Consider the following 19,240-nt stretch of genomic DNA (forward strand, 5'->3'; position numbering starts at 1 on the left):
TACTCAAGAAGGTTTTGTATTAATTATTTGGATTGGTAGCTACATCTTCATCGGTAAGCATATAAAAATGTTCTCAATCAAACATTCAAGAAGGATTACAAGAAATTTAGAAATGATTTCTTAAATTTAAGGAAGACTTTCATTAAAAGGAAAAAAAACAAAAAGAAGGAGCATACACGCCACCATATTGAGTTTTGTAGATAGCTCGCATAATCCCTTCTCATGTTCTTGTAACTTGAAAAATCAGCACCCAACATCCATCGTCCAACACTCCTCGGAAATTTAGGAAGGAATCCACGAAATTCAGGAAATATTTCTTGAACTTCAGGATGACCTTCATAAAAAGCGAATGATGTTTTCTATGATTGAAAAAGCGACATTATTAGTTGAATTAAGGTTGTAATAGATACAAATCCTAACTTATACCTAATGTTTTGTAATGCTATAGTTTTCAGATGTGATTGAGTTTTAATTTTGTTGTTGTTGTTGTTTCTTCTGTTCAAAGTTCTCTGTTTTATTGTCTTGTTGGTAAAATTAGTGATTGTTGTTAATTTGCTGGAACATTAGAACCAGTTCAGTTTCAACTTGTGACTGAAAATGGTCATCATTCTTCATCCCAATGCATGTTAACGGAAGCAGGAAATTGGAGTCAACACCATGCTGGAGACTTTGAAAATCCTCTAACTTATTGTTATGTAGTATTAGTATCTCTTATGTTCATAGCATTAGATTTGTTTTAAGTGCTATTAACAAGGATCTTTACTCTGTTTTTCCTTCTTGTTTAAGTTCTATGTATTTTTTAGAATCCTTTCTGATTTCTTGCAACTTGAAAAACCAGCATCCAACAACACTTTCCACAAAAATTAAGAAGGATTTTACGAAATTCAGGAAAGCGTCACTAAACTTTAGGATGACCTTCATAAAAAAATTAAAACTTAAGGATAACCTTCCTAAAAAGTCTGGATATTGTTAAATGATATCATTACCTCTCACTAATAGAGTAATCTTTCACATATTGAGGCAAAACACCGAAAAACACATTTATTTAAATTTTAGGAAGGATTCAATAATATTTAGGAAGAAAACCTTAAACTTCATGATAGCCTTCATAAAATATTTAGGAAGACACAAAATCAAATTTTAAATCTTTCATATATAGATAAAATATCATGATGTGCACAAAATAAAATCAAATATCACTCACCAAATAGAGTAATATGTGATACATAATGGCAAAACATAAATTAAAAGATCCAAAAACTCATTTCTTTAGATTTAGGAAGGATTTCACGATGTCTAGGAAGACGTTCTTGAAATTTAGGAAGATTTTCCTAAATATTCAGAAATCTCAAAAATGACGATGATCATAACCAGAAGATCCTCCCCCGCTGTACTCCGCATCACCAACACTACTAGCCAACTCCATCATCGATGAAGTACAAGCCGAAGACATCGACATCGAAGACGAAGACAAACTTTCGTACTCTTTACCAACTGCTTTGTTATCAATGACATTATATCAAACACTTGGTATGTAACAATTTTGGTGTCCACATAGGAGAAAGTAGCACTCAAATACACATTTCGGCTCCAAGATTACCCATGATTTTCCATTTCATTCGCAGTTCAGATTCCAATACCCAACAATTCAAGCCACCACTCATAATCAGATTTCATTCATTATCCAACAGTTACCAACAATTTCAATACCCAAACATTGGTTTAGCTCTGAGACCACCACTCTTAATCAAACGTACATATCATAGAAGAATTTCTTATGGAATCTCAAAGAATGTTCTGGCTGAGAACAAAGTAACAAGGACCTCGCGTCTCTGTTACATGGTAATGACGTGGCTTCTCCGACAGATCTTCGTTCTCCTCAAAACTCTTACATCTTCGTTCTTCTTTTTTCTTCTTCTTCCATCTTCGTTCCTCCTTAGCTTCTTCTTCCATCTTCGTTCTGCTTCTTCTTCTTCATCTTCTTCCAATAACCATCAGATCAGATTGACTGCAAATTAGTCTAATTTTTCAATTAAAAGCCATAAGAATCACGTCAGAAATCTCAAAATCTAAGATCAAAATTGATACATGAAGAAGAAGAAGAAGATCGGAAGCTTCACTTCAAGCATCATTGGAAGCTTTATGTAAGCTTTCAAAATTGTAAGTAACAAAATAATAATTAATTTTATTATTTAAGAAAAAATCATAATAATGCTAGTTTTGGAATATTTAACTTATGTGCTAACTTTGGAAGAAAAACATAAAGTAGTGCTATTCTAGGGTATTTATCTTTATAATAATCAATGTTATACAACTAAAATATCAACGTATGTTTTTTTAGCTATGGAGGAAGTACTATCATTTTATCACAAAGCTTTTTCGACAAAAAGCAGGAAATAACAAAATTTTAATTTGTTCAGATTCTTTATATTTATATTTTGTTGAAAGTATCAAGTTAATGTTGCTAGGAAGAACCTCTAGATTTGAGCATCCTCTTATAGTCACATTTTGCAATTTATGAAGGTTTCCGGTAGAGGTGGTGAACTCCACTAGACCAGTGCACCTACAAAGATGCAATTTTTGGAGATTATTGGCATTTCCAATGGAGTAGGGCAGCTCCACCAAACTTGAGCATCTACAAAGAATCAGTGTTTGAAGGTTAGTGGCAGTTGAAAAATCAGGTAGCTCCTTTAGGTTCTTTGAATGGAACAAATTCAATTAAGGTTTAGGAGCGGTTGTACAAACAAACAAAGGAAAACATAAGAAAACTTGAAATAATAGTTGAAACCACTTCTTTCTACCGAAAAGGTGTAAGAAAATAAAACACATCACAATTTTGTACCATATTTCCTTCCCACATCTTCTCAAATTTGTTGTGTCGCAAGTTTAGTTCGACAAGATACTCCGTACAAAAATTGGAAGGCAAACATGTCATTGGAAAATGATCCCATTTTAGTAGTCTAACTTTTTGAGATAAATTATTTAAACCTTGCGGTAAGTACAATTTATCACTCTGGTCGTTCCATTTGATTCTTAAGAATTTCGGTTAAGCATTCCTTCAAAAGTTCTCTCACTTATATTTAATTCGCCTGATAGTTCAGATAAATTGAAATGTGTTGTGAATTTGGATGAACAGAAGAATAAGAAAGCTTTGAAAAGAGAAATAGAATATTCTTGAGGTGAATACCTTTTGTCTAGGGTTTATATTATTAATTTGATGAACAACCTTACAAACCCCTAGTCTTTATATATACTTCAAAAAACCTGATACAATAGAAAATAAAAGATCTTATGAATATTTTAAAATCTATTACACCATACAGGCGATTGCGCCGCCTACACTCCCAAAACCTAACCCTAAGTTGCCTTGAGTCAGCCTCTACAAAAACCCAGTAAAAGCTTTATCAGAGCCGACTCTAAGTTAATAAAGGCCACAATCAAATTAAAATAAAAGAGCTGTTTTGCAACTGGTAAGAATCGAACCCTACCTAAGATAAATACCACTAGGCTAAACACATTTTTTTGAAAAATAAGGTCCAAAGGCATAAAGCATGAGCTTGTGGTATTTATTTTTCAAAAATAAGTTCCACATGCTCATGCTTTATGGACCGGCTCTGCGCCTTACACAGTCTTGTACATTTTTGTAGACGTCTTCAGAGATTTCAAGTCACTTTACAACAAAATGTATGCCTATAACAATTATACTACCCTGTAAAAAACCGAAAAATTATGTAGAGATGGTAAGTTATTAAATGAATTTACTTTTGTAAGGAAATGGAACTAACCGTGCAATCAGTGAGGACTTCACTAATATCTCTACCATCAACCAAAGATTGACATTTTTCGGGCTCACGAATGGATCCTAGCTCATCATGACGAACAATTTCTCTACCTAACTGCTCAAGCAGATTATGCATCTTTATCCATCCTTCTTCAATAGATATGAGAGATTTCTCAACTAATACGTGAAACCTTTGCTTCGTATCCAACAACTTATGCGCAAGATACTCTTCCACGTTCTCAATTCTTTTATTGTTGAAAAGGCAGGCTATATGAAGGAATGAATCTTTATCTTCACCACATAAGGCATCGTAACTGAACTTTAAAATGCTTTGAATATTAGAATCAAGGTGAGTCCTTATCCTTGGTATTGCATTAATCCACTCATGCTTAGACATTTCCCCGAAATGTGATCCCATAACTCTTAGTCCCAATGGTAGGTTACCTAAGAGTTTTGTGACTTCTAATGCAAGTTCCTCGAACTTATCTTCGGGGAACTTTTGACCAAAAGCAGACATACAAAAGATTTGACAAGCTTCATGTGTTGATGGAAAACCCACCTTGTAAATATGGTTGATGCCATGTGCCTTCAAAAGTTTATGGTCTTGTGTTGTGATGATAACCCGACTTTCATTACCGAACCACGTAGTTTATTTTGCAATAGCATCTAGTTGCATTGACTGATCGATGTTATCAAGAACAGTAAGCACTTTTTTGTCATTCAACCTGTTTTCCGCAACTCCTAAATAAGTTGGAAACATCACTTGCGATTTTTTCAATCATGACCGCCTCATTATCCGTAATAGAAGAGGATCACATCCATCAAATAGTCACAAAAACTAACATACACATTTAGAGTTTATAATGTACATAATTTCTTGTTTTAGAAAACTTAAGAAGAGCAAATGAAAAATCATAAGAGACAAACCAGTTGTTTGAAACGTAACCGGTAAGTTTTGCCACTTTTGCTAGAGATTGTGTCCATCTCCTAGTGTCCTTCTTTGTTTTACCTGCACATGTTTTTCTGAAGGCACTCCCAAAATCACCAGTCAGTTTCTTTACATCAGATGGATCCACTTTATTGAAAACGACCATCACAGTTTGACCAAACTCTTCTCTGCACTTGATAATCTCAGACAATTCATCAAGACACCAAGACGAAGAAGCGTAGTTCCTAGAGAGTAAGATGATTGCAATCTTAGAACTTCTGATCGCATGTACAAGTTCAGGACTGATGGATTCTCCTCTCTTGACCTCATTATCACTGATGGAATCTGAATTTTCTAACAAACGTGAAAAAGCCTATTGCAGCTGCAACAGTGCTAAGAAAAAAAAAGAAGAATTCATTCGGTGTGGGCAGAGAAGTGGAGGAAGGTTTAACATAGAGGCTTTGTGTATAATAAGCCTTATTGATATTTCTTTGCGAAAAGACAAAATCAAATAATAATGTCACAACAGTATAGAAACGCTCACCAACCCCCATTTCTAGATATGATTGCTTTAAGGAGTTTTAATAAAAATGAGAGCACGAAGAATTTGAATTAGTGGGGGAGTGTTGACTTATATAGTGAGGTTTAGGTGTGAATATGATAATTGAATAATTCAATGAGACTCGGTTCTATTAATCTTAACTCCCTAGCTAGCAAATTGAAGAACACACAGCTCATCCAAGAAATCTTAAAACATTGATTGCTGATTGGTAAGACAAAAATACCAAATAATCTCATGGACGATGAGTTGGTATGATAAATTCTTACTGCTTAATTCTTACATTTGGTTACGTAGTAGTAGCGAATGTATGTTATAAGTAAAATCATAGAATATGTGACAACAAAGAATAGACGTCGTTCCAAATCGACTCACTCAACCACACTCTATTTCGACAATCGAAATCTAAGCAATAAGAATGTGTACCTGCTGTGAACAGATGAGAAGTATAGGTAGACACTTTTAGGGCAGTAGTAGTACTAAAAAAACTACGAATTAAAGCAAAACTAAAGAAATGACAGCAGATTCATGAAAACGATAATGGGGGTAATAAGATAATAAATTCTTAATAGAAAATGTATCCTCAAAATCAAAATCCTCGAACGCAATTAAAATGTGAACACAAAAGCTGAGTGTTTTAGTCTGAAAAGAGAAAAATTGAGGCATTAAGCTCAAAAGATAAAAAGCTACAAGGGGCATGAGATAAAGAAGGCTGGAGGACTGATTTACTCTTCATCGTCCTCATCATCATCATCACCACCTGCTCCATTCAATGCCTTAACTCTCTCGATCAACTTGTTCTTCCTCTCCTCGTACGTAAGCTTCTTCAAGTTGTACCTGTTTTTGTTTAATGGAAAACAAAATGAGACACCAATGGACTAAGCCAGGTAATAAAATTGATTATTATTAGTAAATTGCTTTTAGTTTCTACCTCTTGTGTCCCTTGGGAGCAGGTTTCTCGGTTTTCTTAGGGTTGGGGTCTGCACGGATAGCTGCATGAACCTTCTTGTAAATTTCTTCAATGCCCTCAGCTTCAACTCCTTTCTTAATGTAAGCACTGAAGTGAGTTTGTAGCTTCTCTGGCTCATCTTCAGCCAACATTTTCATGTAGTTAGAGACATGGCCACCATAGATGTAGTTCCTGTGGATTGCAGCATCAAGTTGCTTGTTCTCTTTATTGAACCCAGCAAACCTCTTGTCACTGTGTGGGATATCAAGACCTCCATCCAAAGCACCCTAAAGTTTCATGAAGCAAACCAAACAGGTATTAAAGAATTTTGATACTATCATCATTTGCTCAAGAAGAAAGATAAAATACAGCAAACATATAATCAGAGAACAATTTCATACCTTAAGAGCACCGAACACACGGTTTCCAGTTGTGGTCCTGATAAGTCCAACATCAAGAAGAGCACGGAAAGGTCTCCTTGAATCAGTTGGCTCCACGGAGAAGTCCTCACCAGTGGCCTGATTCATTGTGTGATTTGAGTTTTTTTAAAAAACAAAAACTCAACCTTTTATTTTCAGAATGAACCCAGCTTTACAACATACCTCTAGGTTTCCCTCGTACTCGTCATCCATCTCCAACATCTTCAGAACACGGCGAGCCAAAAGAAGCCCAGTGCAGTAAGCTGGTTCAACAAAAAAACATTACATATTAGTAAACCACAAACACAGAATCAAACATATAAAATTGTAAAATAACAGAATAGGACTGATTCCAATACCTGCAGCATAGTTTGTAAGACCAACAGTGAGACCATACTGAGGCAGCTCATGAGCGTAAGCAGAAGCTTTCACAATGTCACCAGCAATGCTAGCAGAGACAATTTGTGCCACGATGTCTTTGTTGGTAAACCTGACAACAAAACGGTACTTAGGTGTGTTGTACTTATTCTTGTCCTGATTGATCAGACGGATCCTAGCCCTGTAATCAGTCTTTCCATCTACACAAAAAATGAAACAACTTTTCAGTAAAAGGTTGAAAACAATGAGAGAGACCAAACAATATCATCAGAAAAACGAAACCAAGAATCTATACCTCTTCTTCTCCTGAACTTCACTTGGTACCGTTTGAAGTAGGCATTCGACTTGCACGACTTCACAAACACCTAATAACAAAACAAATCGATCCTATTTTATTAGTCTAATAAGATCCAACAACATAAACTGTTAACAAAGATCCAAGGTGAAAACTGAAAACACCATTAAAACGCATCTGTGACCTCTAAAACAGAACAAAACACAAAGTGTCAAACTTTTCGTATTTCAATTGCAAAGCAAGTTATAAAACTAAAAACCCATGAAGAAAAACATCTAACGAAGCTGAATCATGATTCTCTCGTTACCATATCTAATCAAAAACAAAATGCAGGAGGACGTTTCTATATGAAATGAAAGATCAGAATCAGAGTTTCTAAGGAGAAAACTAAGAAGAAACGATGGAGAAATGAGAAGAGATAGGGAGATGAAAGCTAGGGTTTACCATTGTTTGATTCCTCTAGCTACGAGAGGCTTTGCTGTGAAGATGAGTGTGACGAGAAGACAAGAGGCGGAATGACCTAAATGCGGGATCTTATAAGACAAAACCCTAGAAAACTCCTCTTGGGCTGAAGAAAAAGATATAACGGGCCTATGGGCTTTTATATTTAAACTTTTCTACTGCACCCATTTCAGCTTACGCTTTAGAGATTAAGGAGTGTTAAAAAGTTTACAGTCCAAATAAATTCAACCAATTGAATATTTTTTTATATACTTCTTTGATGTTGTTAACATAAATAAATAATTGTATTTCACAAAAAAAAAAATTAGTGTATACATTATTATTAAGAACCATTTTCTGTAAAAAAATACTCCAGAAAAAGATTACAGCTCTTTTTGTATCAAGATATAAGTGATATTCTTTATATCAATTGTATTTCAAAAATAAGTGATGTTTGGATTTACAAATACAAAAAAAAAAAAAAATTAATTCACTATCAAGTATCAATACAACTTATTCATACTAGTTTATTATGAATTGTCTGCTCCTAGTATATTTATTCAACTAGAATTGGATCCGTGCTAGAGCACGGGTTAACATTTATTTTATTTATTTTGTAATTTTTATTTAAAGTGTTATATATATGATTGTTTAATTTGTTTTTTTTTGCTCAAACACTATGCCATGAAATCATATGTTGAATATAACTTATGAAAATAACATCTATTTTGTAAGATCTATTATAGTAGATCTAGATTTTGACACGTGGTACACTGCAGTTTAAGTTATTTGATAAAAAATATTAATTTCTTTTTGTTAATTTTATTTGATTTGCTTAGTTTTTAAAATTATATATTGTATTTTGATTGTTAATTATATGAATTAACCTACACTATACCGTATATTAATTATTTTGTTACATATTAATTAATCGATTTAATTATATACATCTATTAATCTAATATTCATATTGTTAACAAAATAATGAGATGATATTTTATCCATGTAGCACCGAATTAATGACATTTTAAGTTTCTATTAATATCTACTCAAACATGTCTAGCCATATAACCAATCGTGTGATATTTTAATTTGTTGTACACCGCAGAAAAAACTTCATAAAAATCTAAATATATTTTTAAATTTTAAAATGTTTTAATAAAGTTTTTTTTTTAGAAATTGAACTACTTATAATATTTGAACTTCTTATAAAGTTTAAATTAGCTCTGGGCGTTCGAATATCGGATCGGATTCGATTCAAATATTTTGGATTTTGGATTTTTTGGATTTGGCTCTAACATCCATTAGGATATTTAAAAAATTCGGATCGGTTTCGTTTCAGATAATTCAAATTTCGGATCGGTTCGAATATATTTTCGATAACCAAAATTAAACCAAATTTATTGGATAAGGTTTTATTCGGATATTTTTTAATACGATTGTATCCAAAAAACTATACTAACCGAGTATGTGAAAAATAGAAATGAAACAAATAACAAGTTTAAAGTTCAAACTAGCATAAAATTATACCAATACATAAAAGTGTGACGTACTAACATCCAAAGTGAGATATAAGACCGTGTCAATGATAAAAATAAAAACCAAAGTAAACAATAACGTAGATAGAGGAGTATATCTACGATTTGTGTATATTGTATATAGTTAGGTGTGTATATCTATATCTATGATTCATGTATATCTTATATAGTTACGTATACATCTATCTTTATAAAGTTGTTTCTTATATTATTGGTTATATTCGGATATCTATTGGATATCGGTTCGGATTGGATTTAATCTGATATCCAAAAGTAATGAAAACAAAAACCGATCGGTTATTTCTTTAATATCGGTTCGGTTTTTATCCAATTTTTTCGGTTCGGATTCGGTTCGGATTTTCGGATTCGGATTTCATGCCCAGGCCTAGTTTAAATATTATTAATATTTTAAACAGTTATACAAATTAAATGTTTTAATAATTGAAATATTAATAATCTTTAAAGTTTTTAAAAACTTCACAAAATAATAAGATGATATTTTACCTTTGTAGCACCGAATTAATGACATTTTTATTTTCTATTAATATCAACTCAAACATGTCCTGCCATATAACCCGTCATGTGATATTTTAATTCGTATATATTATTAAATTTAAAATGTTTGAATAAATTTTATTATTTTAGAAATTGAAATACTTATAATATTTGAACTTCTTATAAAGTTAAAATATTATTCATATCTTAAACATTTTATAAAAAGATAAATGTTTTAATGGTTGAAATATTAATAATCTTTAAAAAAATTTAAAAAGTTATACATTTGAATTTTTAAAGTTATTAAAAGTTGAAATTCTTTAAAATAAAGAACCATAATAAAATGTATAAACTTTTTAATTTCAATGCCTGATAAAGCAAGGTTTCTGCTCATTCGTATTCAGAATCATTTTGGTATCTTTTTTATTAATATGACTTTGAATCTTTGCCTAGTTTTCTTAGGTGATGTAGGGCATTTTGTATATTTTTTTTATTCATCAGCAGAAAAATTCATAAATTTTATTAACTAAATATATTAGATAAAAAATTTAAATAATTAAAATATAAAATAAAATAAATGTGAAAGAATTTAATTAGGTTGAGAGATTTTCTTATCTTTTAAATGTTACCTATAATTGATTTATATATTACTATAATTAACTAAATTCATATTATCCTTAATTACTTACCAAAAATCAGACTAACCCGTATATTATGATAGACTTATGTCACAAGTTTATAACCAAAAAATCATAAATATATCTATTATAGTCTACAAAAAAATATCGTGTACTTCCGATTTATTATATAGGGGATGTTTTATATTTACACGAATATGAGTCATTTGACATAATTGTATATTTGTTAGGACTAAATATAATCTCTTAGCATTACATGATGTATGTTTATATGAACCCTTTTAGCTACTTAGTCTTAATGTGTTCCTATGCACCGGCTCTATGTATTTGCTTTCTATATAAAACGAGCCAGATGGATTGTGGTTAAGACTTCATTATTCTGTGAAGGATTAAAATGTGTTTTTGGCCAAATGAGAAATCTCTATTTGGGAAGATAACAATCATTTCAGTAACTCAGCAATTCCAAATGAGTGGCTGGCTGGCTTTTGTTTTGTTTTCACAGTTTGCTATTCCCGGGAGAATTTCACAGCTTCGATCACAGCAGAGAAGTCGAGATCTCCCAGTCCCAAGCTTCTCGCCTTCTTAAAAGCCTGTGGAAAACAGAAACCTATGTCTTTAAGAATTCATTTTAAGAAGGCAATCCTAGAGGAGAACCAATCTGTTTTTTGTCTCTGAGTGACTAACCTCATTTGCAGCTGCGGCTACAGGCATGGAAACAGCATTTTCATCACCAAGGGCAAGAGCTAGTCTCATGTCTTTCTGCTGATGTTTCAGTGGAAATGCTGGTGGGTAACTGCTCTTATTCATGGAAGGTCCTTTTCCCTTGAACATCGGGTTGGTCATTGCTCCCAGATCCTGCCCATAGCAAAACCGATTCAACCAACACCATTATTTCAGAAATTGCACAAGTTTGTTTGATCATCTCACCAGGATATCCAGAAGAGTGTCAGAGCTAAGTCCACTCTTGTCAGCCAATACAAGACCCTCGGAGAACGCGTTCATCATGCTGTCTCAGATGAAAAACAATTGTGTAATGAAGCCATGAATGATTCACACTACTAATGGGGTAGTAATTGTTAAAGAGAAGAGTCATTTACCTTCCCATTATCATGTTCACTATTAGTTTCATTTTAGCTCCATTACCAACTTGTCCCAGGAAAAACGACTTCTTCCCCAAGACGTCAAAAGCTGGGATTGATTCCTCGAAGAGCGCCTTTAAACAACAATAAATTACATTTCTAGTTCCTAAGTTCTGAATCTGAATGTGGAAATAGTTCTTAGTTCCTAAGTTCCTACTAACTACACAGCTATAACAGTCCCTGAGATCGATCCATCCATCCATCTAGAAGTGAAGTTTTGAGTTTGTACCTTGTCACCAGCAGCAAGGATAATGAGTTGGCCATCTTCAGCTGGCTTTTTGCTACCTGAAACCGGACCTTCTATAAACCGACCACCCTTCCCGGTGATTGCCTGCCAATAAATATCCAACACAGCTAAATCAAACTAATCAATTTGTTCCTATCTAATCATCATCCAAAAGTACAAAGGTTCAAACCTCATTGATCTTTAAAGAAGTCTCTGCATCAACTGTTGACATATCTATATAACCTTTTCCTTCACAGATTTGCTCCAAAACACCATCTTTGTCGAAAACAACCTAATCAAACAACCGGAAATTATCACTAATTTTCTTTAGTTCATATCATCATCAGTGCTAAAAAACATAAAAGAAGCAAAAAGAGACTCAAATACCGAAAGAGCAGCAGAAGGATCAGAGAGCATAGCGATAGTGTATTTGCATTTCTTGATCACTTCAGCTGGAGTCTCACATACTGAAGCTCCATGTTCCACAAGTTCATCACACTGATCAACACCATTATCAACACATGCCCCAAATTGCATTAAATTTAATCAAAGTTTTCAACTTTATCAGATCTGAACAACCAAAACTAAACCAGACAACCCAATCCTTTAAAACCCTTTTCAACTTCCGTAGTGAAAATATCGAAAACACAATCAAAATCAGAAATTTTTGGTTTTTACCTTGGAGAGTGTTCTGTTCCATACAGTCACTTTGAATCCATTCTTCAATAGATTCATTGACATGGCCTTTCCCATGATACCCAAACCCAAAAACCCTACTTCCATGGTTCACTCTTCTACTCCTTTCTCTCTCTCTCTCTCTCTCTCTGCGATTATATTGCTCAGTGATGGATGGTCTGAGAATGTGACAAAGCTGGAGCCTTTTCTAATCAGAGAACCATTATCATCAAACACTTAACTTAAAAAGAAAGTATTTACAATTTACTCCCTCAAGTTTGAATCTTTTTGCATCTCTAAACAAGCAGCTGAAGAACGACCAAGATTTTGCCACGTATATGAACTTGGGCTGTCGCAGGAATCTTTGTTTTCTTAATCAGTGTGTTCAGTTTATCTACTACACTCGGGGCACGTGTGCGAAGTTCTCAATCATATTTATTTGTGGAATTCCACCCTATAATTATAGAAATTGTTCATTTTGTGTCATAGTTTGTGAAGTTTCAATCTAGTCCATTCTTTTAAATCTAATGACTTTTTAAAATGAATTAAAAAAATCCATGTGCTCTTGCAATCGGAAAGAAAAATTCTCAGATTCAAAAGGTAACGAATTAACGATGGATGGGATGAGTGTTACAAAGTCTTTTGACCATTTGGTAATTTGGATTAAGTACTCTATAACAAATCCTAGACTTTTGTTTTGGGTTACTCCATTTAATTTTTGATCAAAATCAGCGGAGTAAGTATGTATAAAATACTTTTGTGGTGCAAGTAAAATGATGTTGATGATTGAACATATTTAAATTTTTAATAAATTACTTATCAAAATAAATTACTTATCATATATTAAATAAATTACTTACCAAAATTTAAATAAAATAATAATTTAATAAGGAATATAAGATAAAATATGAATATTAAATAAAAAATAAAAAAATATGAACATTTATTTATTCTTTATTTAAATACTACAAAGAAATATTATCAAAATAAATAAATAACTTATTTAAACAAAATAATAATTTTTTTTGTCAACCAAACACTATTTAAAAAAGAACATCACTGTTGGTAACCAGTGTAGTGCCAAGGTCAATAGAGACCTAAGACAAATAATAAAAAAAATGTAGCTTATCACGTTCCACTTTTATGAGAAATTTTATCTTATTTAATTTTAGTATATAAAAAAAATATTGTTCATTTTCAAAATAAATTGCAAAATTTAGTAGCTAATGCAAAAGAAAAACAAACAAATTTGCAATAAATGTAAATAGTATGAGTCTTGTTTCCAAAGAAAGTCCTACAACATTACATAAAAATGAATGTTCAGCCTAATTTAGGAAAATAGTGGTCTATTATCTATGTAATTTTTTTGTGGCCTAAGGCAAATGCTTTTTTTTATATACCTAAGGCACGGCTCTGTTGGTAACCCAAACTGGTGAGAAACAAAAAGGAAATTGGAGAAATTAATATCTAGACGACCGTGCAAGGCAATCCGTCTTCAGATTCGAGGAACGTGTAATCTTCGATAAAGAGAGGAGTGAAAAAGTAGCCCTCAGCAAGTGGAAATCGTCTAAAATATTTGAAAATGCGGGCCAATCTTCAGGAGCTTGAATCATTGTTACTAATTCTACGCAGCCCGTTGTGAAGCACTGATAAACAACTTCGTTTGCAAGGGGGCACTCCATGGCCCAAATCAGAGCCTCTAACTCTGCATGAAGCGGGGAAGGACTTTGCCGTAGACATCGAGCACCCAATAAAAGGGTCTTATCATGACCATTATCACACCACCACCCCAAACTTGAGTTGGGGTCGGATCCTTTCCAGGAACCATCAATTTGACAACAAAGATCCTGACTCGAAGAACCGAGAGAATCCCAGAATCTGGTAGATATGCATTACCAGGCGAGGCCACTACCCGAACCTTTACATCCTCCCAAAACATTTGATCACTTACAGCCTGATTGATCACCTCCTTAGGCGTTAAGTGCGTACCTTGAAAGACTTTTTTATTCCTATCCTTCCAAATCGACAATAAAATCCAAGATAACCGATGAAGAGAATCTTGAGCATCCGATTGAGAGGATCCTTGCCCATAGATGAAATCCAGATTGGAAAACACATACTCAAAAGGGAAACCCCCTGGCGTAACCTGAATCGAGGACGCCTCCCAAATTTACGCGATCGAGGGCATTAAAAAAGAGCATGATTGATTGTTTCACACTCTGAGTCACATATTTTACACTGAGGGGGTTATTGGTTCTATGATTTTAATGGATTTGGAAATCCAAACAAAAATCATGTGTTATTCAATCATTGATTTTAAAATACTTATCAAATTATGTGTTATTGGTTCTATGATTTACAAATACTTGTTAAAATCCCATGTTATTCATTTAATGATTCGTTTTTGGATTTCAAAATCCACATTATGTTTTAAATGGATTTGAATGGATTTGAAAGTGTAAAATAGAAGGATTCAAATCAAAGGATAAAACATGTTATTTCAAAATCAATGTGTTTTGATTTTTAGAATTTACAATTCCATATGGATTTTGAAATCACCTCTCCAATAACAGCCCCTAAATATCACACTGAACCCCTCGATGAGCCAAACAATCTGTCACTGGGAGAGAATCAGAGACAATTTGTCAAAGATATGTTTAATTTTAGGTGGAGCATGAAGTTTCCATGCTTGAGCTCTTAAAGCCGTACATGTTGGGCCAATTTCAACCTCAGCTAGCCACCATCTCCCTAGCCAACCCATATCCCGAACGCACCAAATATTTCTCAGATTTTGAATAATGCCAAACCAGCCTATATGGTCTCAAGGACTTGCTTAAAGTCATACTTTTGGATAATCCTAATGTCTTCCGGGTCCATAAACTCGTGAAAATTGGTAAATGTCACTCTTTGGTGACCGAATTAATTAAATGATTAACCATTAAATTTGGATGCAATAATCTACCCTTCCCATTAGCCGATCGAGGGTGTTGATCAGGGATCCATGGATCCCGCCATACTGAGATACTAGAAGCATCACCCACCATCCACCGAGCTCCTCGCAAAACCAGATCTTTTGTCGAGAAAATACTCTTCCACCCAAAAAAGGGCGAATAGGGTTTTTTTGCCAATAAAAGGTGTTTATTCCTAAACTATGAACATTATGTATCAAACTATGAACATAAAGACTATAAGGTAAAATATAATAAAATATAAGATAAAATATGAACATTATGTATCAAACTATATCTCTTGATACAAATTTATTTTGTAAAAAAAATAAAAAAAACTTTTAAAGATTAATATATGTTTTGAGAACTTTTGGAACAGAAACTATCGTTGGAACTTGGAAGTATTATGCAAGTTTTTTTTTTTTTAAATCAAAACTATTGTATGTTATATATCCCTTTTGATGTGTGTGGTTGGCAACTCTGCGGCTCAGCCTTTTTCATCTTTGTCTCTTCTCATATTTTCTCTTCTCTTCTTTTGCTTTGCTCCACTTAAAAAAAAAAAAAAAATATAGCGTTTAGTTGGAGGCAGAAGATGGAGAGAAACTAAGATTTGAGAATATTGAATCTTGTTATTGGTGAAGAATCTCAGTTACAGTTTCTGTATCTTCCTTAACATGGCATCAATAGCAGGAGGATCATTTGGAGTCCCCAGCACTCGTATCTCCATAACCACTCCAACTCTGTCTTCCTCTTCTTTGTTTCCACCACTAACATTGGTTTGTAATATGTCTTCACAAATTCCATCGAGTTTGTATCTCATTTTTATTGATTCAGGTTTTGTCTTGTCTCCTTTGCAGCAATCAGGTAATAAAAAGGACAACCAATTGCGGTGTGCTGTGCAAGAATCTTCAACTACTTCTACTGGTAAATGTTGGATTGCGTAAAACAAGTATATTTGGTTCAAAAACACAAGAGAGTAACTTTCTTGTGTTCTCTTTACTAGTTGCTACTGAAAAGAAAGACAAAGAAAAAGAAGAGACAGCAGTGGCGGTTCCGGCAAAGAAACCTAAACCCGCCGCTGCGAAAGCGGCTGCAGTTGCCAAACCGCTGAGACAGATGATGGAAGAAGACGTGATTCCTCCTTTAATAGCCATTCTTGAAGCTCAAGATGATATCTCCGAGTTAGATTTATCTTTTCAAGAAGATACTAAGGTTTCTTGATTCTAACTTCTAAACACAATTATCATCATCATCATCATCATTAACTAACTTGTGTTTGTTACTGAGCCAGCTCGAAGGTTTTTTCTTAAAGAAAGGTATTCCATATACCTTTTGGGCCTTCTTCCCCACTGGAAACCTCACAGGTGATTATTTCTGATGTTGTTCGTTTCTTAAACCAATTATTGTAGCAAATTTCAATGCACATTATGTCTTTGGTTTGTTGCTTAAAACAGGAGCAAAAGGATTTTCAATTTCGTCACACGGGTCAGGTCCGAGCACAGTGGAACCCTTTCTGGTCGACGAGAGGAAACCAACTGCAAACCACGTTGTGTTTTGGGTGGAGAAGCGCCTCGCTGCACAAGGGATCATTCCCGTTTGGGACCAATGAGGTTTTTTATTCACTTGTAACTATTACATTTTGCAAATATTTGTATACCCAAAATTGAAGAAAACATTAAACCCCTATCTCTCTCTCTCAAAACTTGATTAGGAAACATCCTTCGTTTATGCTAGTTCATTTTCAGTTGATACTATTCTCTTCCTCGCCTTCTCAGCCTGCAAGTAAATAGATTCAAAGCATTAGGACCAAAAAAAAAAAGAAACTGAAGTAAAGCTGAAATGGCTAATCTTCTATTCTTAGTTTTTTACCTGTTCCTTCCAATTCATGGAAGCTGTGACAATAGCCAATACAGTGGCTTGCACAGTGGATCCAACCACAACACCGCACCACAGTCCTTTTCCGTTAAGGCCATGCCTGAAAGCTAAGTAAATTCCAACAGGAGCTCCTACGAGATAATAAGAAAAAATATTGTTCCAAGCTCCAATGTGTTGCCAACCACTACCCCTAGCAACACCATTAAGAACTGCAGTGAAGCCGTCGAGGATAAAGGAGAGACAGAGCAAAGGAGATAAGTCAGCCACATAGTCCACAACTTCTTTGCTATTGCTGAACGCGTAGCCTATGATGCTCCTGAAGGTGAAGAGAAGTATGCTAAAGAAAGCTGACTCTACCAGCCAGAGACAAAGCCCTGCCAATACTGAAACCCTAGCAACTTGAGGATTCCCAGCTCCCAAATTGTTTGAGACCCGTGTGCTGCAAGAAACAAATCACTAATGTTTAGGACATGTATACAGAGGAATTTGAAGATGTTTTATATTAAAGATTGAGATCATACCTCACAGCTGCCGCAACTCCGGATGAAATCACATAGTGCAAAGTTTCTGTTGTAAGACTGACAAGAATTAAGGAAATTAGGATTAATACTTTTCAATAAAGAGAAAACAAAAAGGATACACAAAAGTGTTACTTACCATATTGAGAGAACAGAGGTTTCGATTTTTGGGTTAGAGAGAAGACCTGAGCAGAGTATTAGTAGCTCAAATAGCCACCATTCTAAGCTATAAGAAGAAGATAGAGAAAATGCAAATGAGGTAAGAAGAAGGCATTAGTGTATGTAACTTGATAAACAAACACAACTTATAATGACTTACCAAATCATTGCAGCTGATGGGACTCCGTATTGGAAGAACTGCTTAACACAAGACACAAAATCTTGGGACACAAATCCGCGAGTCTTTTCGCAAGAGCTGGAGAATCTCACATAACATGAGAGTATCACAGCGTAAAACCAGAAAGACACACTAGTAGCCATGGCAGGTCCGTTGCTTCCCAGAGCAAACACCAAAACGAAAACCCAACAAACAAAAACGTGGAACAAAAGGGTGGTCACAGCAGTGTAGAGAAGAGGGAGAACCAACCCTTGTGTCAGTAGAAACCGAGTCAGGGGTATAACAATCGCTTGGGCGAACAAAACCGGTATGAGCCAAAAGGCATAGGAGCCAGCGATTCTTGATATGTCAGGGTCTTGTCCGAGAGAAATCAAGATGTTTTCGATGTAAATCCAAATAATTGATATGATGAAACAAATTGGTATGTTGGAAGCAATCGCAGAGTATGTGTAAGTTCCGATTTTTTCGTATTGCTTGGCTCCATAAGCTTGTCCACAAAGAGTTTCTAGTGCACCCACTAATCCATACTGAACAAATAATTAAACTGTTTTCAATACTTGAGAGAGAGTTGATTGGCCACAAACTCACAATTGCAAGAGGTAAGAGTCATAACGTAATTACCATAATGCTGAAACCGGTTACGTTTGTGAAAGAGGTGGCAAGAGCGACGCCGGAGAGCTGAAGCTCGCCGTTGTGACCAGCGACCATGACTGAGATGACAGGCAACAAGTACTGAGCAATGGTCACGGTGGCCATAGGAGCGGCCAAGAGGGTCACTCTTTTCAGCTCGGCGGTGAGCTGACCACTTTGCCATGTGGATGTACAGGTGACTAGCTCGTCTCGCTCAAGAAATGGCTCTTCCATCGTCTTCTTTCTAATGTTGAAGGCTTTGCGGCAAGGCCCTTGGCTTTGATTTGAGAATGGTTCTATCTTTTATAAAGTATAGACCGACTCAATCTTTATAGACCATGACACGAATGTTGATGTCAGTGATCACTTTTTTGTATATAATATATTCAATTTAGTTTACACGACTCTTTAGAACGACCAATAAAAGCAATTTGTTTTCCACGACAATCCTGATTTGAACTTTCATATCAT

At 34.4% G+C, this 19,240-nt stretch overlaps 4 protein-coding genes and 1 pseudogene across 4 annotated transcripts; 1 reads left to right on the top strand and 4 right to left on the bottom strand.

Moving 5' to 3' along the window:
• Positions 1 to 2,358: 2,358 nt before the first annotated feature.
• On the bottom strand, positions 2,359 to 5,179 carry LOC104766460 (disease resistance protein TAO1-like; annotated as a pseudogene).
• A 630-nt stretch (positions 5,180 to 5,809) lies between these two features.
• On the bottom strand, positions 5,810 to 7,900 carry LOC104766461 (large ribosomal subunit protein uL18z). Its single transcript, XM_010490352.2, has 7 exons — positions 7,754 to 7,900; positions 7,310 to 7,379; positions 6,996 to 7,214; positions 6,820 to 6,899; positions 6,619 to 6,735; positions 6,200 to 6,504; positions 5,810 to 6,105 (listed from the first exon to the last, which is right to left on the bottom strand). The coding sequence occupies exons 1-7, from the start codon at positions 7,754 to 7,756 to the stop codon at positions 5,994 to 5,996; spliced, it is 906 nt and encodes a 301-aa protein (XP_010488654.1). The 5' UTR covers positions 7,757 to 7,900; the 3' UTR covers positions 5,810 to 5,993.
• A 2,878-nt stretch (positions 7,901 to 10,778) lies between these two features.
• LOC104766463 (glyoxylate/succinic semialdehyde reductase 1) lies at positions 10,779 to 12,795 on the bottom strand. The gene is made up of 8 exons (XM_010490354.3): positions 12,465 to 12,795; positions 12,174 to 12,284; positions 11,977 to 12,078; positions 11,790 to 11,891; positions 11,519 to 11,634; positions 11,349 to 11,427; positions 11,106 to 11,276; positions 10,779 to 11,011 (listed from the first exon to the last, which is right to left on the bottom strand). Exons 1-8 carry the CDS (start codon positions 12,567 to 12,569, stop codon positions 10,928 to 10,930), a joined length of 870 nt encoding a protein of 289 aa, XP_010488656.1. The 5' UTR covers positions 12,570 to 12,795; the 3' UTR covers positions 10,779 to 10,927.
• A 3,063-nt stretch (positions 12,796 to 15,858) lies between these two features.
• LOC104766465 (uncharacterized) lies at positions 15,859 to 17,095 on the top strand. The gene is made up of 5 exons (XM_010490356.3): positions 15,859 to 16,185; positions 16,267 to 16,333; positions 16,413 to 16,621; positions 16,701 to 16,773; positions 16,864 to 17,095. The coding sequence occupies exons 1-5, from the start codon at positions 16,084 to 16,086 to the stop codon at positions 17,016 to 17,018; spliced, it is 606 nt and encodes a 201-aa protein (XP_010488658.1). The 5' UTR covers positions 15,859 to 16,083; the 3' UTR covers positions 17,019 to 17,095.
• On the bottom strand, positions 17,005 to 19,118 carry LOC104766464 (protein DETOXIFICATION 1). The gene is made up of 6 exons (XM_010490355.3): positions 18,761 to 19,118; positions 18,122 to 18,666; positions 17,942 to 18,028; positions 17,806 to 17,862; positions 17,279 to 17,723; positions 17,005 to 17,185 (listed from the first exon to the last, which is right to left on the bottom strand). The coding sequence occupies exons 1-6, from the start codon at positions 19,001 to 19,003 to the stop codon at positions 17,135 to 17,137; spliced, it is 1,428 nt and encodes a 475-aa protein (XP_010488657.2). The 5' UTR covers positions 19,004 to 19,118; the 3' UTR covers positions 17,005 to 17,134.
• Between the last annotated feature and the right edge of the window lie 122 nt (positions 19,119 to 19,240).

The sequence above is a fragment of the Camelina sativa genome, chromosome 19, assembly GCF_030686135.1.
Source record: "Camelina sativa cultivar CO46 ecotype springtype chromosome 19, ASM3068613v1".
Lineage (NCBI taxonomy): Eukaryota > Viridiplantae > Streptophyta > Magnoliopsida > Brassicales > Brassicaceae > Camelina > Camelina sativa.